Genomic DNA, 26,416 nt, shown 5'->3' with positions numbered 1-26,416 from the left:
CCAGAAAAGTCCCATTGTGTCTATTTTCTGTTGGGATATTGGGGATTCCTTTTAATACTTAGCTGTTCATCTCTTCGAAAAATAAGCTATAGATATTATAGGTTTAAAAGTTAAGATGAGAAGGACCTCTAGTCTGAAGGTACTTAAAATATCTTTATTGAAGAGGTAATGCTGTGAGAATCTCTGAGAAATGCGGTTTATAAAACTTTGAGGATGATTTCATTGGTTGTCAAATTGATCATAGAATTTAGGCATCTTGTTCTTGGATTGGAAGAGAGTTTAAATTTTTTTTCCAGATTCTTATAAAGTGAAAAGCTTTTTAAAATCTGTTGGGAAATTAGTTGGGGATTTTTCCCTTCTTAGTTCTTACCTAATGTAACTGATTGTTACATAGGTGAATATAGCATTGTTAGATTTGAAACATGGAATTAACCAGCCTTCAGCATTTGCCCAGAGGTTATAGTGTGTTATTCATTTTCGTAATGTGACAGTGGATCATGTCTCTGATGTTCACATTTCTACCGTGTGGGGTGGCTATTGTTAGTTCTTAATATTAAGTGTTTCAGTATTTTTTTGTTTACTTGCTTATGTCTCAGGTCTTCTCAACATTTTAAGTAAAGAGTAAATGGTATGATTTTATGTCATTTTGTAGTAATATACAGGATATATGAAAATTGTGGTCCACTGAAAGGTTTTAGATCAAAACTGAAATGTTTTTGATATGGTCTTCTGTAATATGGGGAATTGGGAAAAGAGTTGGTTAAACAGATTTTCTTTGATTTAGGAGAGTAGAGGGGCGCCTGGGTGGCTTAGTAGGTTAAGGCTTCGATTCTTGGTTTTGGCTCAGGTCATGATCCTCAGGGTCATGAGATTAAGTTCCCCGATTGGTTCCTGTTTAGTGGGGAGTCTGCTTGACATGTTGTCCCTTGCCCTTCTCCCCACTCATGCTCACTAGCACTCTCTCTCAAACAAATAAATCTTAAAAAAAAAAAAAAAAAAAGATCTTTAAGACAGTAGTGTTGTGTTTTTGCTGGGAGGTAGGTAGGGGGGAGGACTTTTTGACCTCACAGTCCACATTGACCTTAGTATTCTTTAATTCTGTGACTGAGGTCTCCTCACCAGATTGTTCTTATCATAGACATTAGAAAGCATTTGGTGAGGTCACAAAAGGTGTTCTGAACATCATTCTTTCGAAGACCTCAAATTTGTTTTTCACCTCCATTCCCAAAGTGAGCCTGTTGAATAATATGTCATGAGCTGTGCAAATTAGGATGCTCAAAAAACAAGAGGTAGGAAAATTTATAGATACATTAGCCAGTTAGCTATCTAAGGAGGTGGTTGTGGAAATAGGAAGGAAATAAGAAAGTCTTAAGTTCTTTTTGTCACTTGGAGTCGTCATGGGGTACCTTCAGTTCCATCCACCCTCTTTCCTTTCTAAGTTTTTGAGCTGTTTTCTCTAAGTAGCAAACCCACTTTCACTTACTGTGCAGAATTAGAGTTAGTAGGACATTCACTGTCCTGCCTGTGCCTTTAGCTTTGACCAAGAGGCACTTCTGAAGCTATTTATCATCTTTTCTAGATGCATTCATAGGTTTGAACTCTCAATGATCAAACGCAAATAATTACATTTTAATCTATATCTAGTATAAATAACCAGAAGTTTCCTTTAATAATGTATTAGATAAGTACATAAGTGTGGGAAGGGGCCTTAGAAATAATTTTAAGTCTAAGCCTGTCATTAATCAGATGAAATATACTAAAGTCCTAAGATTTGTCACTGGACTCATTGTCACAAAATGTGATCATATATTTTGGTGCCTATCAGTAATATGATAGTTTTTGAGAACTATATCCCAAAGATGCATGTGTTATCCACTAATGCGGATGAATGAGAAGTTTGGGAGGTAGGAGAGAGTACAGAATGTTTCACAGAAGTGTTACCTGGTTTTACATACTTGGTTGATCTTTAATATATTCTCCCTCTCTCTCTCTTTCTTTCATCTCTGTCCATAATAATGTTAGAAATAAAAGGCTATCAGAAAGTTTCAGAGGAAATAGAACTTTTAATAGATGGGACTTTTTTTGTCCCCTAAGGCATGATCTTATGGCTCAGGGGAAAATAAATGTTTCAGGGTGTTCAAAGATTGGATACCATTATCTTTAGGTTGCCTTTTATGGTAGGGAAGTTATCAACAGCCTTCTCTCTTTTACAGCCTAGGGAGTCTCAGATTGTAAATAGCCTGGTTGAGTGGGAGAGACTGAACCAAGGGGCAGGCAGTCTGCTTCTCAAGCTGTATTAGCAAAAGAAATGTGTATCTTCTGAGTACTATCTCTATGTTCCAAAAATAAATAAAATGCAGTTTCCTATTACTGGTTATTTGCCTTCTCTGTGCCCTGAGAAATTTCTGTTGGCATAGTAAATAGGGAGATGAGTGTTTGCAGGGTAAAATTGTAAGTCTAAGGTTTCCTTTATTTCTCTAGTATTGTATTATGAAAAATTTGAAGTATACAGAAAGGTGAGGGAATTATATGCTGAATACCCATTTCTACCACTTAGATTTATAACTGATAACGTTGTGAAATAGTTGCTTTATCATACATCTGTTTATCGATCTATAAGCTATATTTTTAGTAGATTGTATCTTTATGTTTAGAATAACCATTAAAACCTAAGCAAAAATTGTATATGCACACCTATGTGTGTATATATATATATATATATGTCGTTTTTTACTCCCTCTCTAAGTCCTGATAAGCCATGGTAACAGATTCTTTTTTGTAGAATTCAGGAAGAAGAATGGGATAAATACATTATACCTGCTAAGTCAGAGTCTGAAAAATACAAAGTGAGCCGAACTTTCAGCTTCCTCATGAATAGGATGACAAGCCCTCGGAATAAATCTAAGGTAATTAAAGTTCTCTGCCCATCGTGTTTAAAATGTAGCTGGTTCCATTTTTTGGCAGTGAGTATAGTTTTCACTTGACCTTTAAAATCACCTGTCTGAGATTTCGTACACATGTTCTCGAAGACCTCTTCACTTCTTACGGAATATTGTCTAAGTTGTTGGAAGTACAGGACAGTGGTAGGCTGGCCACGATTCATTCTGGCATTACTGTACTCTTCTGCATGCCGTCCTTACGTGCAGACAGAAAATGTAGAGACTTTGAATGGCTTCTGTAAGTACATGGCTCTCAGCACATGTCTTCTCTCATTTCTCTCCACCTGACGGTTGCTGTTGAATCTGAAGACAAAAAGCAAGGATGCCAAAGACAAAGAGAAGCTGAGCCGACATCAGTTTGTCCCTGGAACATTCTCTGGGGTTCTACAGTGTTCGGTTTGTGACAAAACGCTCCTGGGGAAAGAGTCATTCCAGTGTTCCAGTAAGTTCTTGGGCCCAGTGTGTGCTGTCTTTGCATTTTGTGTCCCCAGACAGTAAGCGATAGAAGAGGGCTATTGTTTTTTGCCTTTTTAAAGATTTAATGATTTATTTTAGTAGAGGTAGAAGGAGAGGGAGAGAGAGTCTTAAGCAGACTCTCTGCTGAGCATGGAGCTTGATGCAGGGATTGATCTAACGACCCTGAAATTATGACCTGAGCCAAAACGGAGAGTCAGATCTCCAGCGACTGTGCCGTCTGGGCACCTGGAGAGAGGGCCGTTGTTCAGGGTAGCGTTGCATGTGTGATTTAACAACCTACCGAGCAGTGACCCCCGATGGTTAGAGTCAGTGCTTTTTGTCCACAAGTGACAGCCCCCAGAACCCCAGACCTGTATATCTCACTGCCTACTTGATGCCTCCACTGGGGCATCTAAACAGCTTCTGGGAAGTTGCATGTCGGAAGTGGAGCTCTGCTTTCCCGCTCCTGTGCCCGCGTTTGGGCTGATCTCTCCATTAATGGCCGCCCTAGTGCACCAGTCAGATGCTCATGGCAAAAATCTTGGGGTCTTTCTGTATGCCTCTTTCTCACATCCCACATCTGGGCCCTCAGCAATCCCCTCAGCTCAGTCTTCCCAATAGGTACGAAAGCCAGCCTCCTTTCACCCTGTCGCTGGTACCACCCCGGTCTAACGCCACCCTTTCAGTAGCTTTCTCACTGGTTTCCTTGTACTTTTAGCACAAATTGCACACTTCTGAAAACGTCTGTTCTCAAAATATCGACCAGAGTGAGCTTGTGAAGGCACAGATGCCCGTGTTCCAGATCCTCCAGTGGCTTCCTGTCAACCCCCAAGAAAGGCAAAGGCCCTGACAATGGGTGCAAGTCCCCGTCATCTCTCCCGTTGTCCTCTCCCCCTTCCTCCCCCTGCTGCAGTCACTCTGGCATCTTTGCTGCTCCCTCAGCCTGGCGGGCATACTACCACCAGAGGGCCTTTCCTGGCTCTTCCTTCTGCCTGCTGTGCTTCTCCCTCAGATCAACCTCAGGGACTGGTTGCTCCCTCACCTCCTTCAGGTCCGTTCAGATAACATGTTCTCAGTCAGCCCTCTCCTGACCAACCCTGTACTTGGCTCACACCAGGGACTCAGAGCAACCCTGTCTGTGGCCATCATCACCCAGAGACTTCTGGTCTCCCAGACCAATGGGACAAAAACCAATCTCACAACCCACATATCAAAAGGCTTCCTTCTGTGTGAATGGTACAGGCTCACTCCTTGGGCATGGTGAGTCCCTTTCCCTGTTGTCCCCATACTCAAAACCATTCACTCCTTCACTACCTTTATTCTGAATGAGTACTTGTACCACATCACTTTTTTATCTACTCACATCCGCGTAAGGACTTCTCTCCCTTCTTGTTTCCTGAACTAAGCCCACACTTTGCAGATAGATGCATTTGGCTCCATTTGTGCTTAATAATCCCACAGTTAGTTCCCTCTTCAGGCTTGGTTTATGGCCAGAAGCCTTGCCAGGCATGTTGTCCTTACCTCCCACCATGTGTGTTCTCCTGCCTCTGACCCTTCGCTTCTGATGATCTCCCTCCTCTTCGTTTCTCCCAACTCTTGTGCATCTGTCTTGATTTCTTACCTCATCTTGGGAGGTCTCTCCTGACCACTGTGTCCAGAACTTCTGTGTACCACGTGTATGATCTATTTATCCTATTCCATTCCGTACTGGATTACGGACAGCCTCTTGTTTTTTAACTACTAAAATAGACTTCAGGGACTAAAATGATCCTGTGATCCTTCTGTATCCCCTGCAGCCACTCGCACAAAGCCCAGCCCTTCGGCATTCCTCTGTAGTTAATGACAGACAGAAAACTGGGACGGGGGTCGTGGGGAGGGAGGTGGGCTCACTGAAAGGTAGACTCTAGTGTAGCTCAGAGCATGTTGGTTCACAGAAAAGTTGGTCAAATGGATGGCCATAAAAGTTTGAGTGGAAAATGGAAATGACTGAAAATATGGAGGATGTATTTATTTTTTTAAAAATTATTTTTTTAAATGCATTCAGACTCATAAAAGATACAAGGCTTAAGGAAAAATTCAAAGTTATCCCAAATCTTGCTAACTAGAGAAGATGGCTATCCATACTTTAATTGAGTCCATGGTAATTATTTTAAAAGTTAGGCATTTATGCAGATGTTTTATTTGATATGAAATGTGTTTAATTTCTCCTTACTTAGGGTATGTTTAAGTTTTTCCCAATTTTTTCCCAACAAATGATGTGGTAAGTGGCATTTCTTTGCATATAACACTGTCCACATTTTGTTTTTCTTAATGACTTTTATTTATTTACTTGAAAGAGGGAAAGAGAGATTGCAAACTAGGAGAGGGGAAGGGAGAGAGGAAGAGAGTCTCAAGCAGGCGCCCCACTGACCAAGGAGCCTGACTTGGGGCTCGATCCTAGGACCCTGAGATCATGACCTGAGCAGAAACCAATAGTCAGACACTTTACCAGCTGAGGTACCCAGGCACCCCAACACTGTCCACATTTTTGGCTATTGTCTTACATTCTAACATCAGTATGAGAATATGATATATTTCCTCTTTAACACAGTTTTTAAAAGGTTGAAGATTCAGGTGCCTGGGTGGCTCAGTGGGTTAAGCCGCTGCCTTCAGCTCAGGTCATGATCTCAGGGTCCTGGGATCGAGTCCCGCATCGGGCTCTCTGCTCAGCGGGGAGCCTGCTTCCTCCTCTCTCTCTCTCTGCCTGCCTCTCTGCCTACTTGTGATCCCTGTCTGTCAAATAAATTTTAAAAATCTTAAAAAAAAAAAAGTTGAAGATTCATAGTCTTTAAGAAGAGGAGTGTTGGGGATTTAAACTTTGGTTATTAAGTTTTTTTACATAGGGCAAGAGATTTTGGCATTTATAAACTCAGCTGTTACTGGTAGATCCTATTTTATGTGTGTGTTTTTGTTTTTAATTGTGAAGGTTACTATTTCTAATTTTATTTTTTTTTAAAGATTTTATTTATTTATCAGAGGGGTGGGGGAGAGAGCAAGCACAGGCAGACAGAATGGCAGGCAGAGGCAGAGGGAGAAGCAGGCTCCCTGCCGAGCAAGGAGCCCGATGTGGGACTCGATCCCAGGACGCTGGGATCATGACCTGAGCCGAAGGCAGCTGCTTAACCTACTGAGCCACCCAGGCGTCCCACTATTTCTAATTTTAAAAATGTGATATATTAAACAAAACATAATGTGGGTATTCAAAATTCCGGTGTTTGTATTCTTATTTAAAATCTGAGTTTCTAGGGTTTTTTTTCTTTTACACATATATTTCTATAAAATTATTTTTGTTTATAAATAGGTTTCCCTGCTTATATTTAGATGTTACAGTACTTGGTGCACAGAAGTTGACGAATCACAGCTTCATTGCAGATTTAGTTTTCCTAAAATTTTATTTATTTATTTGACAGACAGAGATCACAAGTAGGCAGAGAGACAGGCAGAGAGAGAGAGGAGGAAGCAGGCTCCCTGCTGAGCAGAAATCCTGATGTGGGGCTCGATCCCAGGACCCTGGGGTCATGACCTGAGCCGAAGACAGAGGCTTTAAACCACTGAGCCACCCAGGCGCCCCAGATTTAGTTTTCTTAAATATAAAATTACCCTTTTAAAAATGCCTTTCATTGCCGTTGACATTGATTTTTACCTTCTCTAAAATTAACGTTCCTCTTGTTTTCCTTTTCTTTGTATTTTCCCTATTTATATGTTTTTATTATTATTATTTTTTATTTTCTGTGTTTTCAGTTTGGGGTGTGTGTCTTTAATTTAGCTGTAGTTAATCTGTAACTGAGAAATACGATTCTATAACAAGGCTTTTTTTTTCCTTATTTACATTTAATTTTACAGCTGTCGACTATCTTTTATAGTTCTTTGCTCTTTTTCTTGATGTCTGATTTAGCGATTTATACCATGTGTTGTTGGTTTTTATGTTCTCACGGATTTGGTAAGATAAGCTCTTGTACTATCTACTTGTGGTAAATTTTAAGGCTTATACTTGAATGTTCTTTAATTCCTCTTATATTTACCTTTTTCCCTGGAGTCTATTGGTATACTAAACTACTAAATTACTATTTTTATGTTGTATGTTTAATCTTTGAAGAATAGTGTTCTTTTTCAAGAATGATTTGATATTTGTACTCATTTCTCTGTCTCGGCCTATAAATTTTTTTTAGATATGATTCTTTGTTTAGCTGGTTTTGCTGCTTCTCTTTTTTCTTTTTTAAAATAAAGCTGATTGATTCTTGTACTTTTAATTTTGATTCTGCTCTTAAGAGTCTTGAGTAGGATTTCAGGTAAATCTTTTTTTTCAAAAGCATTATTGGAGTGATATTTTCTGAAATCTTGTGTATCTAAGGAGGTATATCTTTGCTTCCTTCTTTCACACACAAAAAAGAGATTCATCTGGCTAAATAAATTCCTAGGCCAAAATCTTTCCCTCAAAGATCCTGTCAACATTGATCCGTGAATTTTGGGCATTGACTATTACAATAGAAAAGTTTTGGGGCCTGTCTGACCTTACTTCTTTGTTGGTAACCTGGTCTGCTTAGATGCTTGAGAACTTTAAGTTTTTCAGTCACACAGATATTGTCAGAATGTGTCTACAGACTAGTGTCGTTTAATTCCTAGAAAACAGGGAGACCTTTTGAGTTGCCTTTTGTAGTTCTTTTTCACTTCGATAAAAGTTTTTGTTGGTTGTAGCTTTAACAATTGCTTCTGATGTCATTTTTCTGATTTCTTCCTTGGAGAAGTGTAATCTGTGTTACCTTTTTTCGTAGAACATCTTCTACTTTATAATTATACCCTCCTTTTTCTCTACATTCAGGATGGAACCTTTCAAGTTTAATTTCCCAGTGCTGCTTTGATATTTTGGTTAAATTGGTTCTTCTCCATTGGGTCCAAGTTCTGCTTTATTGTCCCCCAAAGCTCCATCTCCCTCTCATTGTGCTGGCTTGATGTAAGGTCCTCTACTCCCTTCATGACCTTTTGGTCCTATTTTATGTCTCTGAGGGAAAAGATATCCAGGGTTTTCTTCTCTGTTTCAAGAGTTAATAATCATCAGTGGCTTACTTTTTCTGTGAGCTTCTTGTCTAACTTTGTGGTATCTTGTAGTGTCCGCTTTTCCCCCTTTTCCTTTCATTTGCTTGTTCTGCAATGAGGAGAGAGCAGTCTGCTTTCCACATTTGCCAACAGGACCAGCACGTGGATAGTCCTGACCGCTGCTTGTTGGCCATTAAGGTATTCCACCTACAGTGGAAGGAAGTTGGGTTCACTTCTCAGTGACTTATAAGCACTTTTCCAGTGTGGCTGGGATGGAACTAAATGGGACCTTCTACCTATGAGAAAGGATCCTTAGTAATGAAGATTGTGATAAGCCGCAGGCTCCACTCTACAGAATATGCGTGGGGGTGGGTGGGACAAGAGAGTCATGGCAGGGAAGGTAGAGGCTGCAGGGTATGGAGGGCAGGAAGACAACAGCCTGGCAGAAAGCAGTCCCCACACACAGGGGTGGCTTTCAGTGAAGACAGCCTTCTTCTCTGAACCAGGGCGGGCAGAAAGGAGCAGGCAAACTTTTGGTGAAATTGAGGCCACATGGGGTGCAAAGGAAGACAGCAAGCAGCAAACTTGTCTCTTTCAATGTGGCTACCTGTAGTTAGCAGGAATTCCTCCTGGAGCCTGATAGGACTTTTTTCAGCATTGTTGTGAGTTGGTTCTCTTTCTTTCCATCTTGCAAGGTGTTCTGTCTGGTGCAGGAGTGGGCAGCTGCCACTAGCTGGATATCAGAAGTCCCTGGCCATGTAGGGCATATGGTAATACATGAGTTCTCAGGCGGATGCAGAAGTGTCTATTGTGAATAATCGTAGGTTTCATAATTGGTGAGACTCTGTGCAGAAGGGGAAAAATATCTCCAAGGAAATGAAAACATTAACCATGTGCTTGTTGTACTCAAGGGTGGGGCTGGCTACATGTGACTTAGATATTTTTCCTTCTGTTTTCTAAATATTTTTGTGTGCTACTTTTATGATGACCAGTAAAGCACCATGCTGTCTTACTCATTTTTGTCTTTCAGACTGTAATGCAAACATACACAAGGGCTGTAAAGATGCTGCCCCTCCGTGTACCAAGGTAATCTGTCATTTGTTTTACTTGCACATACGTAGCTTTGTTGCTTCCTGTTACCTGTTTAGGTTTTTATTCTTTTATTACTGTCTGTATTTGTTTCTAAAGTGATCATTATAGTGATTAAAACACACACACACACACACACACACACACACACACACACAGGTTCAGAGTGCATAGTTGTTTCCTGAACTATTTACCTTTGGAACTAAGGAAAGCTCCAGTGTGGCCCTATTTGTGCTATAAGGTGTAAGTGAGTTAGTCTTTCTGTTGAATACCTGGGTTTACCAGTGTGGACCTCAAGGGTTTGTATGTGAAGCCTTGAGCGGTAATTCTCAAACATCAGCAGATAGCAGCATCACCTGGAGGACCTGTGAAAACCAGGTTTCTGGGCCCCGTTCTCCTATTTTCTGATCCAGTAGGATCTGGGTGGGGTCCAAGACTTTGTATTTCTAACAAGTTCCCCAGTGGTCCTGCTGTCTTGGAGCCACACTGGGAGGTCCCTGGAATAAAGGAAAGGTTTCTGAGTTTGGGAGTGGGCTTGAGGAAATGGACACATCTGTTGCATCTCTTCTTTCTTTCCCATTCTAACATCATGGCCGAAATGTATGAGTGAGCGTGGTGATGCTTCAGAGGGAACCTTGGAGGTCTCTAGCCTCTGTGCCAATTGAAACAGACCATGTGTGGGCTCACATAGTTACGGGAGATTTTTCAATACCCCAGGGTGTTGTGACTGGTAGGAGAAAGGCAGTGCTGATAGGAACTCCTCTCTCAGTGATCTGGACCCATGAGGAGGAGGTTTCTGGTTCCCATACGCTTTTCACAGAGCTGGGATATTCCTGATGATTGTACTGGAGGAACACCTTCCTTACAACTTGCACATCTCATTATCATAACATTTTTTTATGTTATTTTTTTCAATCTCATTCCAAGAGTCATTGTTTATGCACCACACCCAGCGCTCCATGCAATACGCGCCTTCTTTAATACCCACCACCAGGCTCACACAAACCCCCCCATCCCCTACCCCTCCAAAACCCTCAGTTTGTTTCTCAGAGTCCACAGTCTCTTATGGTTTGTCTCCCCTTCCGATTTCCCCCGACTCACTTCCCTTCTTCATCTTCCCTTCTCCATCTCTATCTCCATGTCCTCCATGTTATTCCTTATGCTTTACAAGTAAGTGAAACCATATGATAATTGACTCTCTCTGCTTGACTTATTTCACTCAGCTTAATCTCCTCTAGTCCCATCCATGTTGATGCAAAAGTTGGGTATTCATCCTTTCTGATGGAGGCATAATATTCCATTGTATATCTGGACCATATCTTCTTTATCCATCCATCCGTTGAAGGGCATCTTGGCTCTTTCCACAGTTCAGTGATTGTGGCTATTGCTTCTGTGAGCATTGGGGTACAGATGGCCCTTCTTTTCACTACATCTTGTTCATTATCATAACATCTTCCTCTTTGATGCATTTAACATCTTTTGCTTTAAATTCTTCTTCGTTTGACATGAGATAACAAAAATGATATAAATAAGAATCCTGTAACTGGGTGGACATTTTTGTAGTCAGGTGGAATTTAATCTCATTTTACCTGTTTCTAATGTTCTTTACCAGAAATTCCAAGAGAAATACAACAAGAACAAACCGCAGACCATACTTGGAAGTAAGTGACGTGGAAATGCCAGTTTCATACATACCATACTTTTTTCCAATGTGAAATACCTGCTCCTCCTGTTTTTCTCCTTTGTCTAAATATTTCTTCTTTCAAAACATGATTAGTGTAATATTTAGTTACTCACGGAGGTAAAGGATGGTATAAACTTCTAGGCCAGCCTAATAGCCTTTGCGCTAGATGTACTATATGATATTTTATCTTAGAGAGGGCTAAAGGCGGAAACGTGTTAGGATATTGCCTCAATTCTAAGACACAATCTAGTGTAATATGCACTATTAATTCGGCAACAACCTTTGGAGGAAAAAACAACATGGCATTAAGTGTACATTAACTCTGTTTTCCTAGCACTAACGCATATTCACCTACACAAAATACCTATCACATGCTTCTTCAGAATCAGAGGTAGGGAGAAAACCTTGAAGTTTGGAGTCTACAGTCCCTGGTGTCCATTATCATAGTGACCTGGCCCTGCTTATTAGTTGGGCTTGAGGCTCTGATCTCATCAGCCCTTTTAGGATGACAGTGAAATTGGAAGGCATGCTGGCATTTTTCTCTCATATGGTTAAACTTGGTGCTTCCATTTTTCCTCGAATTATAGATTGCTTCATGTGAGATGATTCCTCTTGGCGCTAATTGGAAACCTCTGACAGTAGTTGACATTGTATGTAGGAACCAGAGGCCATCATCTCCTAAGTTTGAAAATCTTTCCATTTGTTGTGAGAGACTTTGCAGTTTGTTCTGCCTCCAATATGGGATTGCTTGCCTCACAGTGGGCATCTTTATGTTTTCATTTGAATGCCCTCACAGTGTGACCAGTGTTTCCAAAACTCCTTGAATCAGGGGACAATACACTATTCAGATTCGTGGTGATCAGCAGTTGGGTGTGATATTATACAGGGTAAGCTAGTGCAGAGAGTTACGAATGTGACTTCCTTTACACCCCTGCTTGGACAGAAGTCCCTTTGATTGTAGTTGTGAGGTGCTGGTCAGTTTCATGAGGTTCAGCATGAAAATAAAAGGGCCTTATAATCAATAAAATTCCTTCTCTGAGAGTCATGAAAATCAAACCAAATCATACATGTATAAAACCCTCTATAATATCCTGGGGTTCCATGCAAGTATTGATCCTCTTCTGCTTGAGAAGGTGTGTGCTATATCCCTACAGTAGGACTCAAACATTTCCTGAGGGTCATGTATAGTATGCATCGAATGTAAAAGCACATATGCCTATAACAATTGAGAAGACATTGTTGAGAAGGAATTTGGAAGAAACCAGAAAGGTACTGTAGCACTCTGTAGTTTTCAGTGTGCAAGAGAGAAGAGCTCAGCCTGGCTTGCAGGTTTCATTTGCCTGAAGTTCTCACCCCATAAGGAGCAGACTCCCCAGCATCATTCCGATCCACTGACCTGCTCTGTGTGTGTGTGTGTGTGTGTGTGTGTGTGTGTGTGTGTGTGTATGATTGTTGGTACATACAATATGCATTCTACTAATAGTGCTAATAACACCTTGCATCTCGTTAAAGCTGGCTGGAAGGAGTACAAGCAGTGGTTTATGGGAGAGCTCTCCCAGCGTTTCCCCATTCCATCTTCTTGTTTGTGTAAGCCCAGCCACCCAGTCTCCAAGTGACTGTGCTGAAGCAGGCCGGCTTCATGGGTATCAGGAGGGTGTGAAATGGAAGGGACATTTGAACCAGGTGTCAGGATTTGGAAAGGAGACTGGTGTCATGGCTGGATATGCGACACATTAACAGCAGCCACTTGAGTGTTTCGCTTCTTGGCTTGTAAGGAACTCCTTGTAATTACTGCTCTCTATGAAAACTGCATGAAGCTCCCATTTTGATTTCTAGACTCTTCTTTTCGTGACATCCCGCAACCTGGTCTCTCCTTGCACCCTTCCTCCTCCATGCCTATCGGATTGCCCACCAGGAGGAAAGAAGCTTCAGCACAGGCCCATCCATTGTCTAGAAGTGTTCCAGGCACTACCTTGGAAAGGTAAGATGGCAAACCGCCCTGGGCCTCCACGTCTCAGAGCCACTGCTGGAACTGACTCGTGTCCCCCCTTCCCTCTAGCTTCAGAAGGTCGGGGCCCTCCCTGGAGTCTGAGAGTGACGGGAACACCTGGAGAAGCAGGTCTCATTCTGATGAGCTGCTACAGTCCGTGGGCTCTTCTCCCTCCACGGAGTCCTTCCTAATGGAAGGTGAGGAGAAGATTTTTGAAGGATCAGACATATTTTGTGTGTGTGTGTGTGTGTGTGTGTGTGTGTGTGGTTTTAAAGAATTCTGTTTTCGTGGTATCTTTTTGGTATAGGTTCTTTTGATAAGTGAAAATTTAGCCCCAGTAAATACTCCCAGGTAGTGGCCAAGGATATATAATATATTAAATAGACACGTAGTGTGAAGAAAAGAGAATGAGATACATTGTGTGCTTGTTACTGCTTACAAGGTTTTAGAAATAGTGATGAATTGGGATAAGGATCAATTGTTAAAAATACGTACTTCATTGAATTAAGACTGGGCTTGCCTAGATTTCTGCGATACTTATCCCCCATCTGTTGCCCCTACTTTGTGGGTAATAAAAGCATTTTTTAAAGCGTATTTTGTAAGATGGGATTTAATCTGGTGAACTCTGTGTTGTAGCCACGCTGTATCAGTAAGTGACGGAGGACCTGAGGGAGGGAGAGCAGGGAGAAGAGAAAGAGGTGGACTCTGCCCCAGGAATCTAGTGCTTTTATGTTAAACTTGAGTCTTCCAATCCATTATCATCTCTTGCTGACTCCTCTGAGCTGGACTGTCTCTCAGGAGTGCTGTTTGGACAAACAGGATTTAGTTTTCCTGGAAGGAGTATGGGTGTGAGATAATCAGATTCTGTCAGAAAATCTGTACTCATCTGTGGCTTGAACCCATGTACCCTGCTTTCTTGTTTATATTAAGGACAGTGAGCCAAGTCAAGAGCAAATCACGTGGACAAGTACAAAATTCAGATTGGAGTAAACAGTGCAGAGTAACCTGGGGCAAAAGATAGGGTGTGTTTAAGATTCTGTAAGCCCGTTATGGACTCTGAAGGTTACCAAAAATAAAAGAACTAAAATAGAGCATGCCAAAGCAAACAAAAGAATCTTCAATTTATTTATTTATTTATTTTGGCGGGGAGGGGGGCATGCGCACCATCACTGTTTTAATGATTCTTTGGTTCCTTGCAAGCTCCTTCTATTTGGACCCTTTCCACAGTTTGGTTTCTAGATGTTTCTGCCCCACATCAACACTATATTGGCTTAGCTGTTTCTGTGTTCAAAGCAGGTTTACTTCGTGTGATGAATCCATAGATGTGGGTCCTTGGAAAGGTCTTTGTTTCGTGTCACTTCACTTCACTTTATGTTCTGCACCTACACCAGATGTTGTGGATTCTTCTCTGTGGAGTGACCTCAGCAGTGACGCCCAGGAGTTGGAAGCAGAGTCTTGGAGTCTGGTGGTGGACCCCTCGTTTTGTAGTAAGCAGGAGAAAGATGTCATTAAAAGACAGGATGTCATTTTCGGTAAGCATTTAAAATATGCTCTTGGGCTGAAGCAGGGTGTATAGGGGAAAGGGCATGGGATTTGCCATCATAAGACGTGGGTTCAAATCTCCGTTCTATTCCTTTCTAGTTACTTGATTTCAGACAAATGGTTTAATTCACCTGGATCTTAGTTAAAAGGGGGATAATGATATTCACACTTAATTGAGGTGTTGTATGTATGTGATACAAAGCAAATTTTATTTCTCGGATCCTTTTCAAATTTACCTACCCATGGCCAATACTTCCTGCCTTCTATTCCAAGAATCCCAGAAAGTTTTCACATATTTTAATGCGCCCAGGTCTGCTGGATACACAGCTCTGCAGCTTGCCCACGCACAGCAGTGGGTAACCTTCCCATAGACTGCAGTAAGACGGGCAGCACCTGGGTCAGAGCAATGTGGGCCTGTGTTCTGCAGACCTCATGCGCTTTTTAGCTCTGAGATTTTACTATTTCCTCCTTTTGGGGGTGGAGGCAGTCTGAATTAGGGGAACTTGAATTATCAGCTCGTTAGAGAAAAAATGAAGTTTAAACAATTTTCAAATGCAAAGTAGATCCTCAGAGTGCTTCCAAGAAGTTAGCCTACTTGAAAGATGGGACTCACTTTTAGTTTTTATCAGTTCTTTGGCTGCAAGTATGGACCACAGAGTCGGTGGTGACAAGGATTCCTTCTTACGTGCGTCAAGTTGGTAGTTGCGCAGGTCAGGTGGGATGATTGTGCAGGTCAGGTGGGAAATCTGTTCAGGGCTGTAGAGCTGGGAAGATACTGTCCCTTTTATTTCTCATGTAGTTTCTGTTACACTGTAATTTGTCGTCACTTCTTGATTTCATATATTAAAAATAATCTGACCCACTTGGGATGAATTACCACATTCACAGCATGGTGTTTGGGGTCAGAGCAGCTTGTGTTCCAGAGGAAATCCTTCATTCTTCATTGTTTCTTTCTAAGATTTTATTTATTTGACAGCTAGAGTGAGCACAAGTAGGGGGAGTGGCAGAGGGAGAGGCAGAAGCAGACTCCCCGCTAAGCAGGGAGCCCCCCTAAGAGCTCTGTTTCAGGACCCTGAGATCATGACCTGAACTGAAGACAAACACTTAACCTACTGAACCACCCAGGCACCCCTTAACTGTCTTTCTTTAAAGGATGAGAAAAATCATTCCTATATTTTGGGTCATACGGATAATTAGATGAAAGGATTAAATAAATTGATATGGATAAGTGTCTTTAATACAGAGTAGGTATGAAAAACTTGGAAGGAAGTAATAACTAGAAGCTAGTGGGCTAAAGAGATTTTTGTTTATGATAAAATAATAAAGCTGCATTGAGATTTGTTCCCCTCCATGGCTCATATTTTAGAGTCTTCCTACTAGCTGAGTCTGGAAATACTAATCTAGAATTGTACTTATGGTGCTCCTACAAATCATGAATTGTTTCCTCTCATGATACATTTTTATAATTGAGATAGAATTTGTATATCATAAAAGTCACTCCATCATAGTATATAATTCAGTAGTTTGTAGTATATTCATGAAGGTGTGCAACCATCAGCTACTAATTCCAGAGCATCTGCATTCCTCCAGAAAGAAACCCAGAGCCCTTAATGTTCACTCCCTGTGTTCTCTCCCGTTAGCCCCGCAGCCATTCATCCACTCATCCCTGCAGATTTTCCTCGTCTGGGTATTTGGCATAATTGGAGTTGTACAGTATGTGGCTGGCTTCTCACGCTTAGCGTATTGTTTTCAAGGTTCATTTCCAGTGTATATTAATACTTCTTTCTTTTTTATGGCTATCTATTATTTTACTGTAAATATCCTATTTTTTTTTTTAAGATTTTTATTTATTTGACAGAGAGAGACACAGTGAGAGAGGGAACACAAACAGGGGGAGCTACAGAGAGAAAGGGAGAAGCAGGCTTCCCGCTAAGCAGGGAGCCAGATATGGGGCTCGATCCCAGGACCCCGGGATCATGACCCGAGCTGAAGGCAGATGCTTAACAACTGAGCCACCCAGGCACCCCTATCCTATCTTTTTTTTTTTTTTTAAGATTTTATTTATTTATTTGTCAGAGAGAGAGGAGCGAGAGTGAGCACAGGCAGACAGAATGGCAGGCAGAGGCAGAGGGAGAAGCAGGCTCCCTGCCAAGCAAGGAGCCCGATGTGGGACTCGATCCCAGGACGCTGGGATCATGACCTGAGCTGAAGGCAGCTGCTTAACCAACTGAGCCACCCAGGCACCCCTATCCTATCTTTTATTTAATTATCATTTAATGGTCATTTTATCAGTGACTTTTGGGGTCACACAATAACGTTCTGTTTAACCCATGGGAAGAACTGTCAGACTATTTACCAAAGCAGCTGCACAGTTTTCCCTGCCCACCAGTGGGGTACTGAGGATCTTGTTTCCTCCACATCCTTGCCAACACTTCCTTATTGTCCCTCCTTTTTATTCCTCTTAACCTCATGTGTGTGAAGTGGTATCTCATTTTGGTTTTGATTTGCATTTTCCGGGGGGCTAATGATGGTAGGTATCTGTCCATGTGCTCCTTGATCATTCGTGTATCTCTTTGGAGAAACATCTGTTCAGATCCTTTGCCCATATTGAACTGGGGTTTTGTTTTGTTTTGTTTTGTTTTTTCTTTTTTCTTCTTTTTGGTTCATTTTGTCTTTTCACTGATGAGTTGTAACACTTATTTCTATACTTGTTTTATGCAAGTTCCTTATGAGATATTTTTCTTGCATTAAAAATTTTTTTTCAGTCCTTTTACTGGAAATGCCAGCATTACTTTTTCCATAGAAGCTTAGTAATTAGTATCATTGCCAGCCATACTTTATTAAAAATTATTATTTGAAAACCAAGCAAGGTCATTGAAAAACCTCTGATTCCATGGTTCTTGTAGTATTTAAATCATTGTTGCCATAACTCACCAAGCTGATCATACATATTTTTCTTGAATACCTCCATTTACTAGAAACTCTCTTTCCATAGACATTGCATTTTCAATCTAGTAATCTGTGCTAAGACCTGAAATTCCTCTCCCCTAGTTTCTTTTTTTTTTTTTTAAAGATTTTTTATTTATTTATTTGACAGAGAAATCACAAGTAGGCAGAGAGGCAGGCAGAGAGAGAGAGAGGAGGAAGCAGGCTCCCTGCTGAGCAGAGAGCCCGATGCGGGACTCGATCCCAGGACCCCGAGATCATGACCTGAGCCGAAGGCAGCCGCTTAACCACTGAGCCACCCAGGCGCCCCTCCCCTAGTTTCTGTCTATTGACTCGACCCACATAAGGAGTCTGATGTCTCTCCCTAGGCTGGCCCACCGCCTTCCCTCACCTTTTCTTTTTTCAAAGAAGCCTCATTACTTGCTTTAAGGTTTAGAGCAAGTTAGGTACAACCTTTGGGCATAGTTTATTCATCTCGAAGTACAGATAAGAAGATCTACGTATCTTGGTTCTGAGAAATAAAGAAAAATAGTGTCTACTGTCCAACAAATATTAGTACCTACTGTATGCCAGGCCTTAATTCTGGAGACCAGGGAAATAACAGTAAGCAAAATGTACAGATTTTCTGTTCTCATGAACTCACTTTGGGGAGTTCACAACCTGCAGCGTAGTACAGGATATAGGTAAAATACATAATAGGGTGTAGGTAGTGATAAGTGCTGAAAAAAAAATTAGAGTAGTGGGCCATATCAAGCAGGGGGACAAGAGCTATGGAATGTTTGGGCATACAGGGGAGACCTAAGAGACAAGTAATATTCGAAGAGACCTGGACGACTTTAATAAGGAGCTAGTGGATTTGGGAAGAAGATATCCCAGGCTGCTGGAGCAGCAAGCCTTGGAGGCCTTGAAGAAGGATTTTACTTTCTCCCATTCCATGGGCTGTCTTTTCACTTTATCCACAATGTCCCTTGATTGTCACACTTTGTTTTCTCCCAGAGAAAGTGGAATCAGTCTGACTTCTATGGTGAAGAAATACCATCGTTCATAAACATTCCTTTTTTTTTTTTTTTTTGTACAGCATTCACTGTTTAGTGTCTACCATAGGTCACTGGAGTATTTGGTTGTTAAAGCTTTTTTGTGCGCGTGTGTTTCAGAACTGATGCAAACAGAGATGCATCATATCCAAACCCTGCTCATCATGTCTGAGATCTTCAGGAAAGGAATGAAGGAGGAGCTGCAGCTTGATCACAGCACCGTGGATAAAATCTTCCCCTGCTTAGATGAGTTACTTGAAATCCATAGGCATTTTTTTTATAGCATGAAGGAGCGAAGGCAGGAGTCCTGTGCTGGTGATGACAGGAATTTCATCATCAATCGAATTGGAGATATTCTAGTACAGCAGGTAAGAGAGCTTTGAAGACCCTGAGCTCAAAAATGAGGTTTGCAGATCTCTACAAGGTTAAAAGCCTAAGAAGAACTGGAATGGTGTTACCATTACTGCCAGGTGGGACCGGGTGGTTTTCTTCTGTTTGATACCCCCATGTGTGCCTGGTGGCTGAGAGCTCTGACAGCCAGTGACTGACGTCTGTGAGTCTCAGGATCTGGTGGGATGATCCCTAGCCCTCTCTCCACCAGGAGTCACAACCATATATCTAAATCTCTTAGGAAGATTCTGCTTAGCCTTCTTGATACGGTGGCTTTGTGATAACAGGGTCCCCCGTGGGCCTGTGGTCATCTTGCCCGTATCTCCAAGACAAAGGCTGGCTCATCTTAGGAAGAGGGGAAAAGATCTGCTGTCATTAAAGCCTTAGTGTTCCTGCCTGGGGGACAACACAGCAAATGTCACTAAAAGGAGGCACTTTTTTTAGGTACTTGGGATATTTGAAGCATCATGAGAACGGATTGTGCTGTAGATGAGGGAAAACAAAACTTTGACCATTCATACTGGCCTCTTTGCAAGGGGTTTTCTATGATAAAGATGCTAATAGAGAAGTTAAAAAATATGTATTCAGTGACCCTCTGAGGCAAGCATTTAGCAGGGTACTTGCATGTATATTACCTCCTTTCCCTTCACAACTATCTGTACAAGGTAGATACTATTTTCCCCATCGTACAAAAACAGAAACCGGGGCATGGAGAAGGTAATGATTTTCTCAAGTTCACTTATCTCCTAAATAGCACAACTGAGGTTTGAATCGAAATCTGCTCTCTGAACAGTGAGTTAGGCATATGATTTCTTGAGACCTTTGATGACATCTGAGGAAGCTTTTTATCATTGCTAGTTTGTAAGTGCCAATAAAGCAGGGATTCTTGTTGATTTCATTACTAACATATTTTACCTAGAACAGAGCTTGGTACCATAAATATTTATTGAATGAATGGGTCCCTTAGGAACAAAACATCAGGAATTCGCTTGAATGCCATGTTTTGCAGTCCCTGGTAGCATTTGTGGAAAGGCATCAAGATGCATTCCTAGTTAGGTTAGTTCGACTTTCTCTCGATAAATACCAAAATGTCATCCTGTCCAAAAGGCTGTTTTTGAATCCCTTTCACTGGGTAGCACAAAATAATAGAGTTCAGCTCTTGGCTCATTTACCAGAAATAGAGAAATTAAGTTCATTGATGTAAATATGCTTAAACAGATATTTTTAGTGCACAAAACAAACCCCCCTCCACTTAGTTGTTCAATAACTATTTCTAATGTCTAACAATGTAAAAATCCACATTAGTAACAAGTTTTTTTAAGATTTTATTTATTTGAGAGAGAGAGAGTGAGAGAGACAGCACAAGCAGGGCCAGAGAGAGAAGGTGAAGCAGACTCCCCTCTGAGGAGGCAGCCTGATGTGGGGCTGGATCCCAGGATCCTAGGATCATGACTTCAGCCAAAGGTAGTTGCTTCATCAACTGAGCCACCTAGGTGCCCCTAGTAACAAGTTTTTAATCAAAGAGTAATCTGCTTTGCAGTTTATTTATACAGTCATAAACCTGTTCTGTCCTCATAATTGATGGGAAACATATAGTGCCAAGTTAGGAGACTTTAAAATCCTTTGTAAGACGTTTTGACTAAAAATATCAGAATGTGTCTGAACTTGAATCTGAGTGCATCCAAACGTGAAGTGCAAGATGTTTTTATCATTAGAAATTATTTACTTTTTCTTGATAGAAGTACTGTGTTTTAACGCTAACACTTTTGTTCGTTAGTGACTTTCGTAGTTAACATATTTTACATCTCTACCAGTTCTGTTTTTGTTTCATTGCTGGTCATAAAGGAGGACTTAAATTGAGAAAAAGGTTTGGGATGTTGGTTATTGGACAGGACAAGCTTGGTGTGCTGCTTTAGGATGAAGCACGCATTGCTCCTTTGGGGAAAGGTTTTTGGTTATGCAGAGAAAAGGATTAAAGCCTGCTTTTGTGTTTCTGTTGTTGGTCATGCATTTGGGGTATGGGGAGGGTTGTCCTCCCACTACGATAAAAAGTTGTCTCCTGAGGAACAAATGAGCAGAATCCCGAGATGATGCATGTGGGTATGATGCTCTGTGGGAAAAAAGGAAGAACTAGCTGTGGAAGGGATGTAGGAGAGAAGACTTCAGGGAAATTCCTCACTCAGGAGGCTAGCCTGGAATATAATGCTGATTTAGTCCGTGGAAATAATTGGTATGGGAAAGAAATTGTGAATATGAGGAACATGGTTGGAATAAAGCGGTAGTTTGCTAACTTCAGGTGCCTAAGAATCTCTTGATGCTTGTAGAAATGAAGACCGCTGTGTTCCAATGGTCCAGTGGTTTTGTTTCCATAGGATTGGGGTGGAGCCTGGGATTTGGCATTTTAAAATTTTTAATTTCTGAAATTATTTTTCCCCAATGCCATCTTCTCGCACAATTCTAATACCAGGAATCATAACCAGGATACTGACAGTGATGCAGTCAAAATACAGAACCTTGGGGTGCCTGGGTGGCTCAAATGGTTAAGTGTCTGCCTTCATCTCAGGTCATGATCTCCAGGTCTTGGGATTAAACCCCATGTCAGGCTCCCAGCTCAGTGGGGAGTCTGCTTTTCCCTCTCTCTATGCCTCTCCCCCCGCTGATTATGTTCTTTCTGTCTCTCTCTCTTTTTCTCTCAAATGAATGAATAAAATCTTAAAAAAAAAAAAAAGGATACAGAAATTTCCCATCATCAGTTCCATTATCACAAAGATTCCTTATCTGGCTACTCTATAACCACACCTACTTCCCTCCTGTCCCCTCCTCCTTAACTGCTGGTAACAACTAATCTATTTCTATAATTTTGTCATTTCAGCAATGTTAGATAAATGGCATGTGTGTTTTACATGTAGGTTATATACATAATGTGTACTTTCCCTTGGATTGGCTTCTTTCACTCAGCATAATTCTCTCAAGTATCATCCAGGTGTTCGTGTGTGTAATAGTTCATTCCTTTTTATTGTTGAGTAGTAGTCTGGGGTATGGAAGTACTATAGTTTGTTGTAGTTCACTTGTAGAAGGACGTCTTGTTGTTCCTTGTTCTTGGCTATTAGAAGTAAAGCTGCTTTTGTGGTGCCTGGCTGGCTTGGTTGGTAGAGTGTGAGGCTCTTGATCTTAAGGTTGTGAGTTTGAGCCCCACACTGGGTGTAGAGTTTAGTTAATTAAGAAAAAACTTTTAAAAAAAAAAAGAACTAAAGCTGATTTTAAACATTTATGTACAGATTTTTGTGCACACTTAAATTTTCATTTCTCTGGTATAAATATCTGGGTGTTATAATTTCTGGGTTGTATGGTAGTTGCATGCTTAATTTTATGAGAAATTGCCAATTGTTTTCCGGAGTGGTTGTGCTATTTTATATTCCCATCAAATCACAAAGTACATCAACAGTGTACAAGTAATTCAGTTTCTCTTCATCCTCACCAGCATTTGGTGTTGTCACTATTTTTTATTTTAGCTATTCTGAAAGACATGGATGGATAACTCATTGTGGTTTGAATAATAATTCCTGCATAGCTGATGATGTTCACCATCTTTCATGTGCTTATTTGCCATCTGTATATCCTCTCTGGTAAAAGGTTGGCTCATGACTTTTGCTTATTTTCTAACTGGATTATTTTTCCTACTGTTGAATATTCAAATTTATTTATATATTCTAGATCCTAGTCCTTTGTCAGCTATGTGATTTGTAAACATTTTCTTAAGTCTGTAACTTGTTCTCTCAGTCTCTAAGTTTGATGAAGTTCATTCTTTCACTTTTTCCTTTTAAAGATCATGGTTTTGGTCTCAAGTCTTAGAACTTTTTGTTTAGCTGAGATCTCAAAAGATTTTCTTCTATGTAGTTTTGTAAAAGTTTTATAGTTTTGTGTTTTACACTTAAGTGGGTGATCCATTTTGAGTTTATTTTTGTTTAAGACATGAGCCACATGTCAAGATTCACTTTTTGTTTTTGGTCTATGGATGTCTAATTGCACCAATGCCATTTGTTGGAAATAAGTCCATTGGGCATTTTGGGCTCTGACTCTGTTCTGCTAATCTGTGTGTCTATCCTTTCACATAGTCTTAATTATTATAGCTATATAATACATCTTGAACTTGGGTAGACTGAGTCCTTCTACTTTTTTTTTTTCAAAATTGTTTTTAGTTATTCTTTTATCTTTCCATCTAAATTGTATAATAATCTTGTCTGTATGCATTTTTAAGAAAAAACTTGCTGGGATTCTGATGAGGACTGCATTAAACCTGTAGAACAATTTGGGAGAATTGACATCTTTACTATGTTGTGTCTTCCCATCTATAACCATGATTGATTTACGTTTTTAGTTTTTTTTTTTATCAGCATTTTATAGTTATCAGCATAGAAGGCCTGTGTGTACTTTCTTAGATTAGTATCTGAGTTTTTGTTTGTTTGTTTTTATTTTGTTTTTTAGCAATCATAGGTAATTTAAGAATCAGCTCTTGAGACATATTAGCCTAGAGCATAGATAAAATTGTAAGCCAAGATGAAAAGATCAGAGAGGGTGATATAAAGTTGAAGTACTTGCCAGGGGCTGGGTGGATATTTTCTGGTTTCTATTGTGATAATATTGTATGTGGCAGAGGGTAAAACATTGGCATTCATGTAATTCAGTTTGTTACCTCTATACCACCCTATGAATCTGATTTGCTTCTCATCTAGATTTTTCGACAGAGATGTTTCCACAAGTCAAACTTATTGACATATCCAGCCCATATCTCTCTACTTTGGTCCATCAGTTAATAAAGTGGCAATCTGAGTATTCATCTTTCCCTTTTACCTGCCTCTTCATCCCTTTGTGATGTATCGACAAAGATCAGATTCCAAATTGAGGACTGAGTCCACAGACTTGGTCAGTTCACCAAATGTAAATGTCAACCCATGAGAGGTCAAACCTTCTTGAGCGCCCCCAAATTTTCAACACAGCTTTCCTTTAGTCTAAAAAAGTAATAAACTAATAAATTGAAATGATAAAGTCACATAAACACTTAAAAAAGGATAAAAGGTAACAAATGTTTTGCATTTGGTATCTGATCATTGAATTAGTTCAATACAGTATAATTAGTTCAATTACCATCTTTCCCTTACCTCTTGGCAGCTTCTTAGTTTAATTTAAAAGGTGTCTGGGAAAAAGAAGGGATAGTGTTCAGAAATTTTATGTTTATTCTTTATTTGCCAAGAATATATTGAAATATATGAAAACTGCATGTTCTTTTCAGTGTTTAGAACTAATTAAATTCATAAATCATCATTGAAATGTCATTCTCAGTTTTCAGAAGAAAATGCAAATCAAATGAAGAAAATATATGGAGAATTCTGTAGCCATCACAAAGAAGCTGTCAGCCTCTTTAAAGAACTTCAACAAAATAAAAAGTTTCAGAATTTTATTAAGGCAAGTATTTTTAAACTATTGCAAAGTGGTAAACCAGCATGGGGAATAGTTCATGCTTTCTTGTTAACATGACCTTAAACAAGTTTCACATCTAGGTGCTGATTTTCAGGGAAGGAGAAGAAAGGGATAGGCTCGTGGCAAAGACAGAAAGTCTCTTTTTCTGTCTTAGCGATGTATTTCTCCCAAATCATTTCCTTTTTGTATCTTATATTTGTAAAGCATCATCCAACCTTCTGAGCACCTTTGTAATATCCTGGGTTGTTATTTCATGTCCTGAGATGTAATAAATCAGAAGAACCTTATAAAAATAGAGAATCAGTCCCATGCCCCCTGGATTCACTTGAAGCAAATCCTGAACATTATATAATTTGGCATGTATATTTATCTCTAAACAATGCATCTTTTAAAAGTTACAAGGACATTATCACAATTAAGAATTCTTCTTTTTTTTTTTTTTAAGATTTTATTTATTTGACGGAGAGAGAGAGATCACAAGTAGTCAGAGAGGCAGGCAAAGAGAGAGGGGGAAGCAGGCTCCCCACTGAGCAGAGAGCCCGATGCAGGGCTCGATCCCAGGACCCTGAGATCATGACCCACTGAGCGACCCAGGTGCCCCAAGAATTATTCTTTAGGGGTGCCTGGGTGGCTCAGTGGGTTAAAGCCTCTGCCTTTGGCTCAAGTCATGATCCCAGAGCCCTGCGATAGACCTCCGCGTCAGGCTCTCTGCTTAGCAGGGAGCCTGCTTCCCCTCTTTCTCTGCCTGCCTCTCTGCCTACTTGTGATCTCTGTCTGTCAAATAAATAAATAAATAAAATCTTAAAAATATATATAAAGAATTATTCTTTAATATCCTCAGTATTCAGATTTCCCTAGAAAATGAAATGAAATTGGATTAATTGGATTACTTAAGCCAGAAACCAACTAAAGTTTATGTATTGTGTATCAGAGATATATCTTTTAAATCTCTTTTAATTTTGGGTGTTCCCCATCCCTTTATTTTTTGGTGTCCAGTTTATTTGTTGAAGATATCTGTCCTTTAGAGTTCCGTGAATTGTACATTTTTTTCTTTTATTTTGAGAATGTTAGCAGATTCTCCTCCTCCCCCACAGCACATACATGATTATTGAGAACTTGAAAACTTAAAGAATACTATGAAATTTTTAGGAAGAAAGTTGACCTGATTAGAGGGAACTGTAAGTGCTGTGATGAGTAATAACAAATGTAAAGGAAGAGTGGTTAGAAAAACCAAAGGTTAATCGCAAACTCACACTCAAAGTGTAACTTTGATTTGTGACTATTTTCCAGAACTTTTGCTCTTTATAAATCTTAATACTTGGTGAAACTTGCTCACTTTTGGAATTAACTGCAAATATATCAGTGTAACTTAAAACTTCTTAATCTTGGAGAGTTATGTTGCTGAGACATTAATGGCAAAGCATGTGATTTAATGACCATGAATCAAGTTTTAATTAATGATAATGCCTATTAATCTTGTATCGGAATAGAACAATACAGTGGCCGATTCTTTGTATTATTAAACTCAGACCTCAAAAGAAAATACTGTTTCTATATATGAAAAGTATATGTCTATTTTTAAGCTTCGAAATAGTAATCTTCTGGCTCGACGCCGAGGAATCCCAGAATGCATTCTGCTAGTCACTCAACGCATCACAAAGTACCCAGTCCTCGTGGAAAGGATTTTGCAGTACACGAAGGGTGAGTTGTAATTTCTAGGGTAAACATTTTACCTCTTGGCCACTTGCCTTAATTTTAAACATAGCCGAGGTGTCATCAACAGATAAAAATGCTC

The 26,416-nt window shown here is 40.2% G+C and overlaps 1 protein-coding gene across 8 annotated transcripts in view; it reads left to right on the top strand.

Annotated features, from left to right (window-relative positions):
* Positions 1 to 26,416, top strand: part of ARHGEF28 (Rho guanine nucleotide exchange factor 28) — a 317,873-nt gene that overhangs the window by 229,855 nt on the left and 61,602 nt on the right. For all 8 annotated transcript variants that reach the window (XR_004283955.1, XM_032335977.1, XM_032335978.1 and 5 more), the window contains 10 exons: positions 2,783 to 2,906; positions 3,249 to 3,381; positions 9,499 to 9,554; positions 11,170 to 11,218; positions 13,078 to 13,222; positions 13,301 to 13,428; positions 14,623 to 14,763; positions 18,874 to 19,121; positions 24,484 to 24,606; positions 26,205 to 26,322. Coding sequence is in view for 7 of the 8 variants with exons in the window: in XM_032335977.1 (XP_032191868.1) it covers positions 2,783 to 2,906; positions 3,249 to 3,381; positions 9,499 to 9,554; positions 11,170 to 11,218; positions 13,078 to 13,222; positions 13,301 to 13,428; positions 14,623 to 14,763; positions 18,874 to 19,121; positions 24,484 to 24,606; positions 26,205 to 26,322 (1,265 nt within the window). In the remaining variant the exon portion in view is untranslated. The remainder of the gene's footprint in view (positions 1 to 2,782; positions 2,907 to 3,248; positions 3,382 to 9,498; positions 9,555 to 11,169; positions 11,219 to 13,077; positions 13,223 to 13,300; positions 13,429 to 14,622; positions 14,764 to 18,873; positions 19,122 to 24,483; positions 24,607 to 26,204; positions 26,323 to 26,416) is intronic.

The sequence above is a fragment of the Mustela erminea genome, chromosome 3 (genome assembly GCF_009829155.1).
Source record: "Mustela erminea isolate mMusErm1 chromosome 3, mMusErm1.Pri, whole genome shotgun sequence".
In the NCBI taxonomy this organism is placed as follows: Eukaryota; Metazoa; Chordata; class Mammalia; order Carnivora; family Mustelidae; genus Mustela; species Mustela erminea.
The sequence above is the reverse complement of the archived record's forward strand: the minus strand, read 5'-3'. Positions and strand labels throughout refer to the sequence as shown.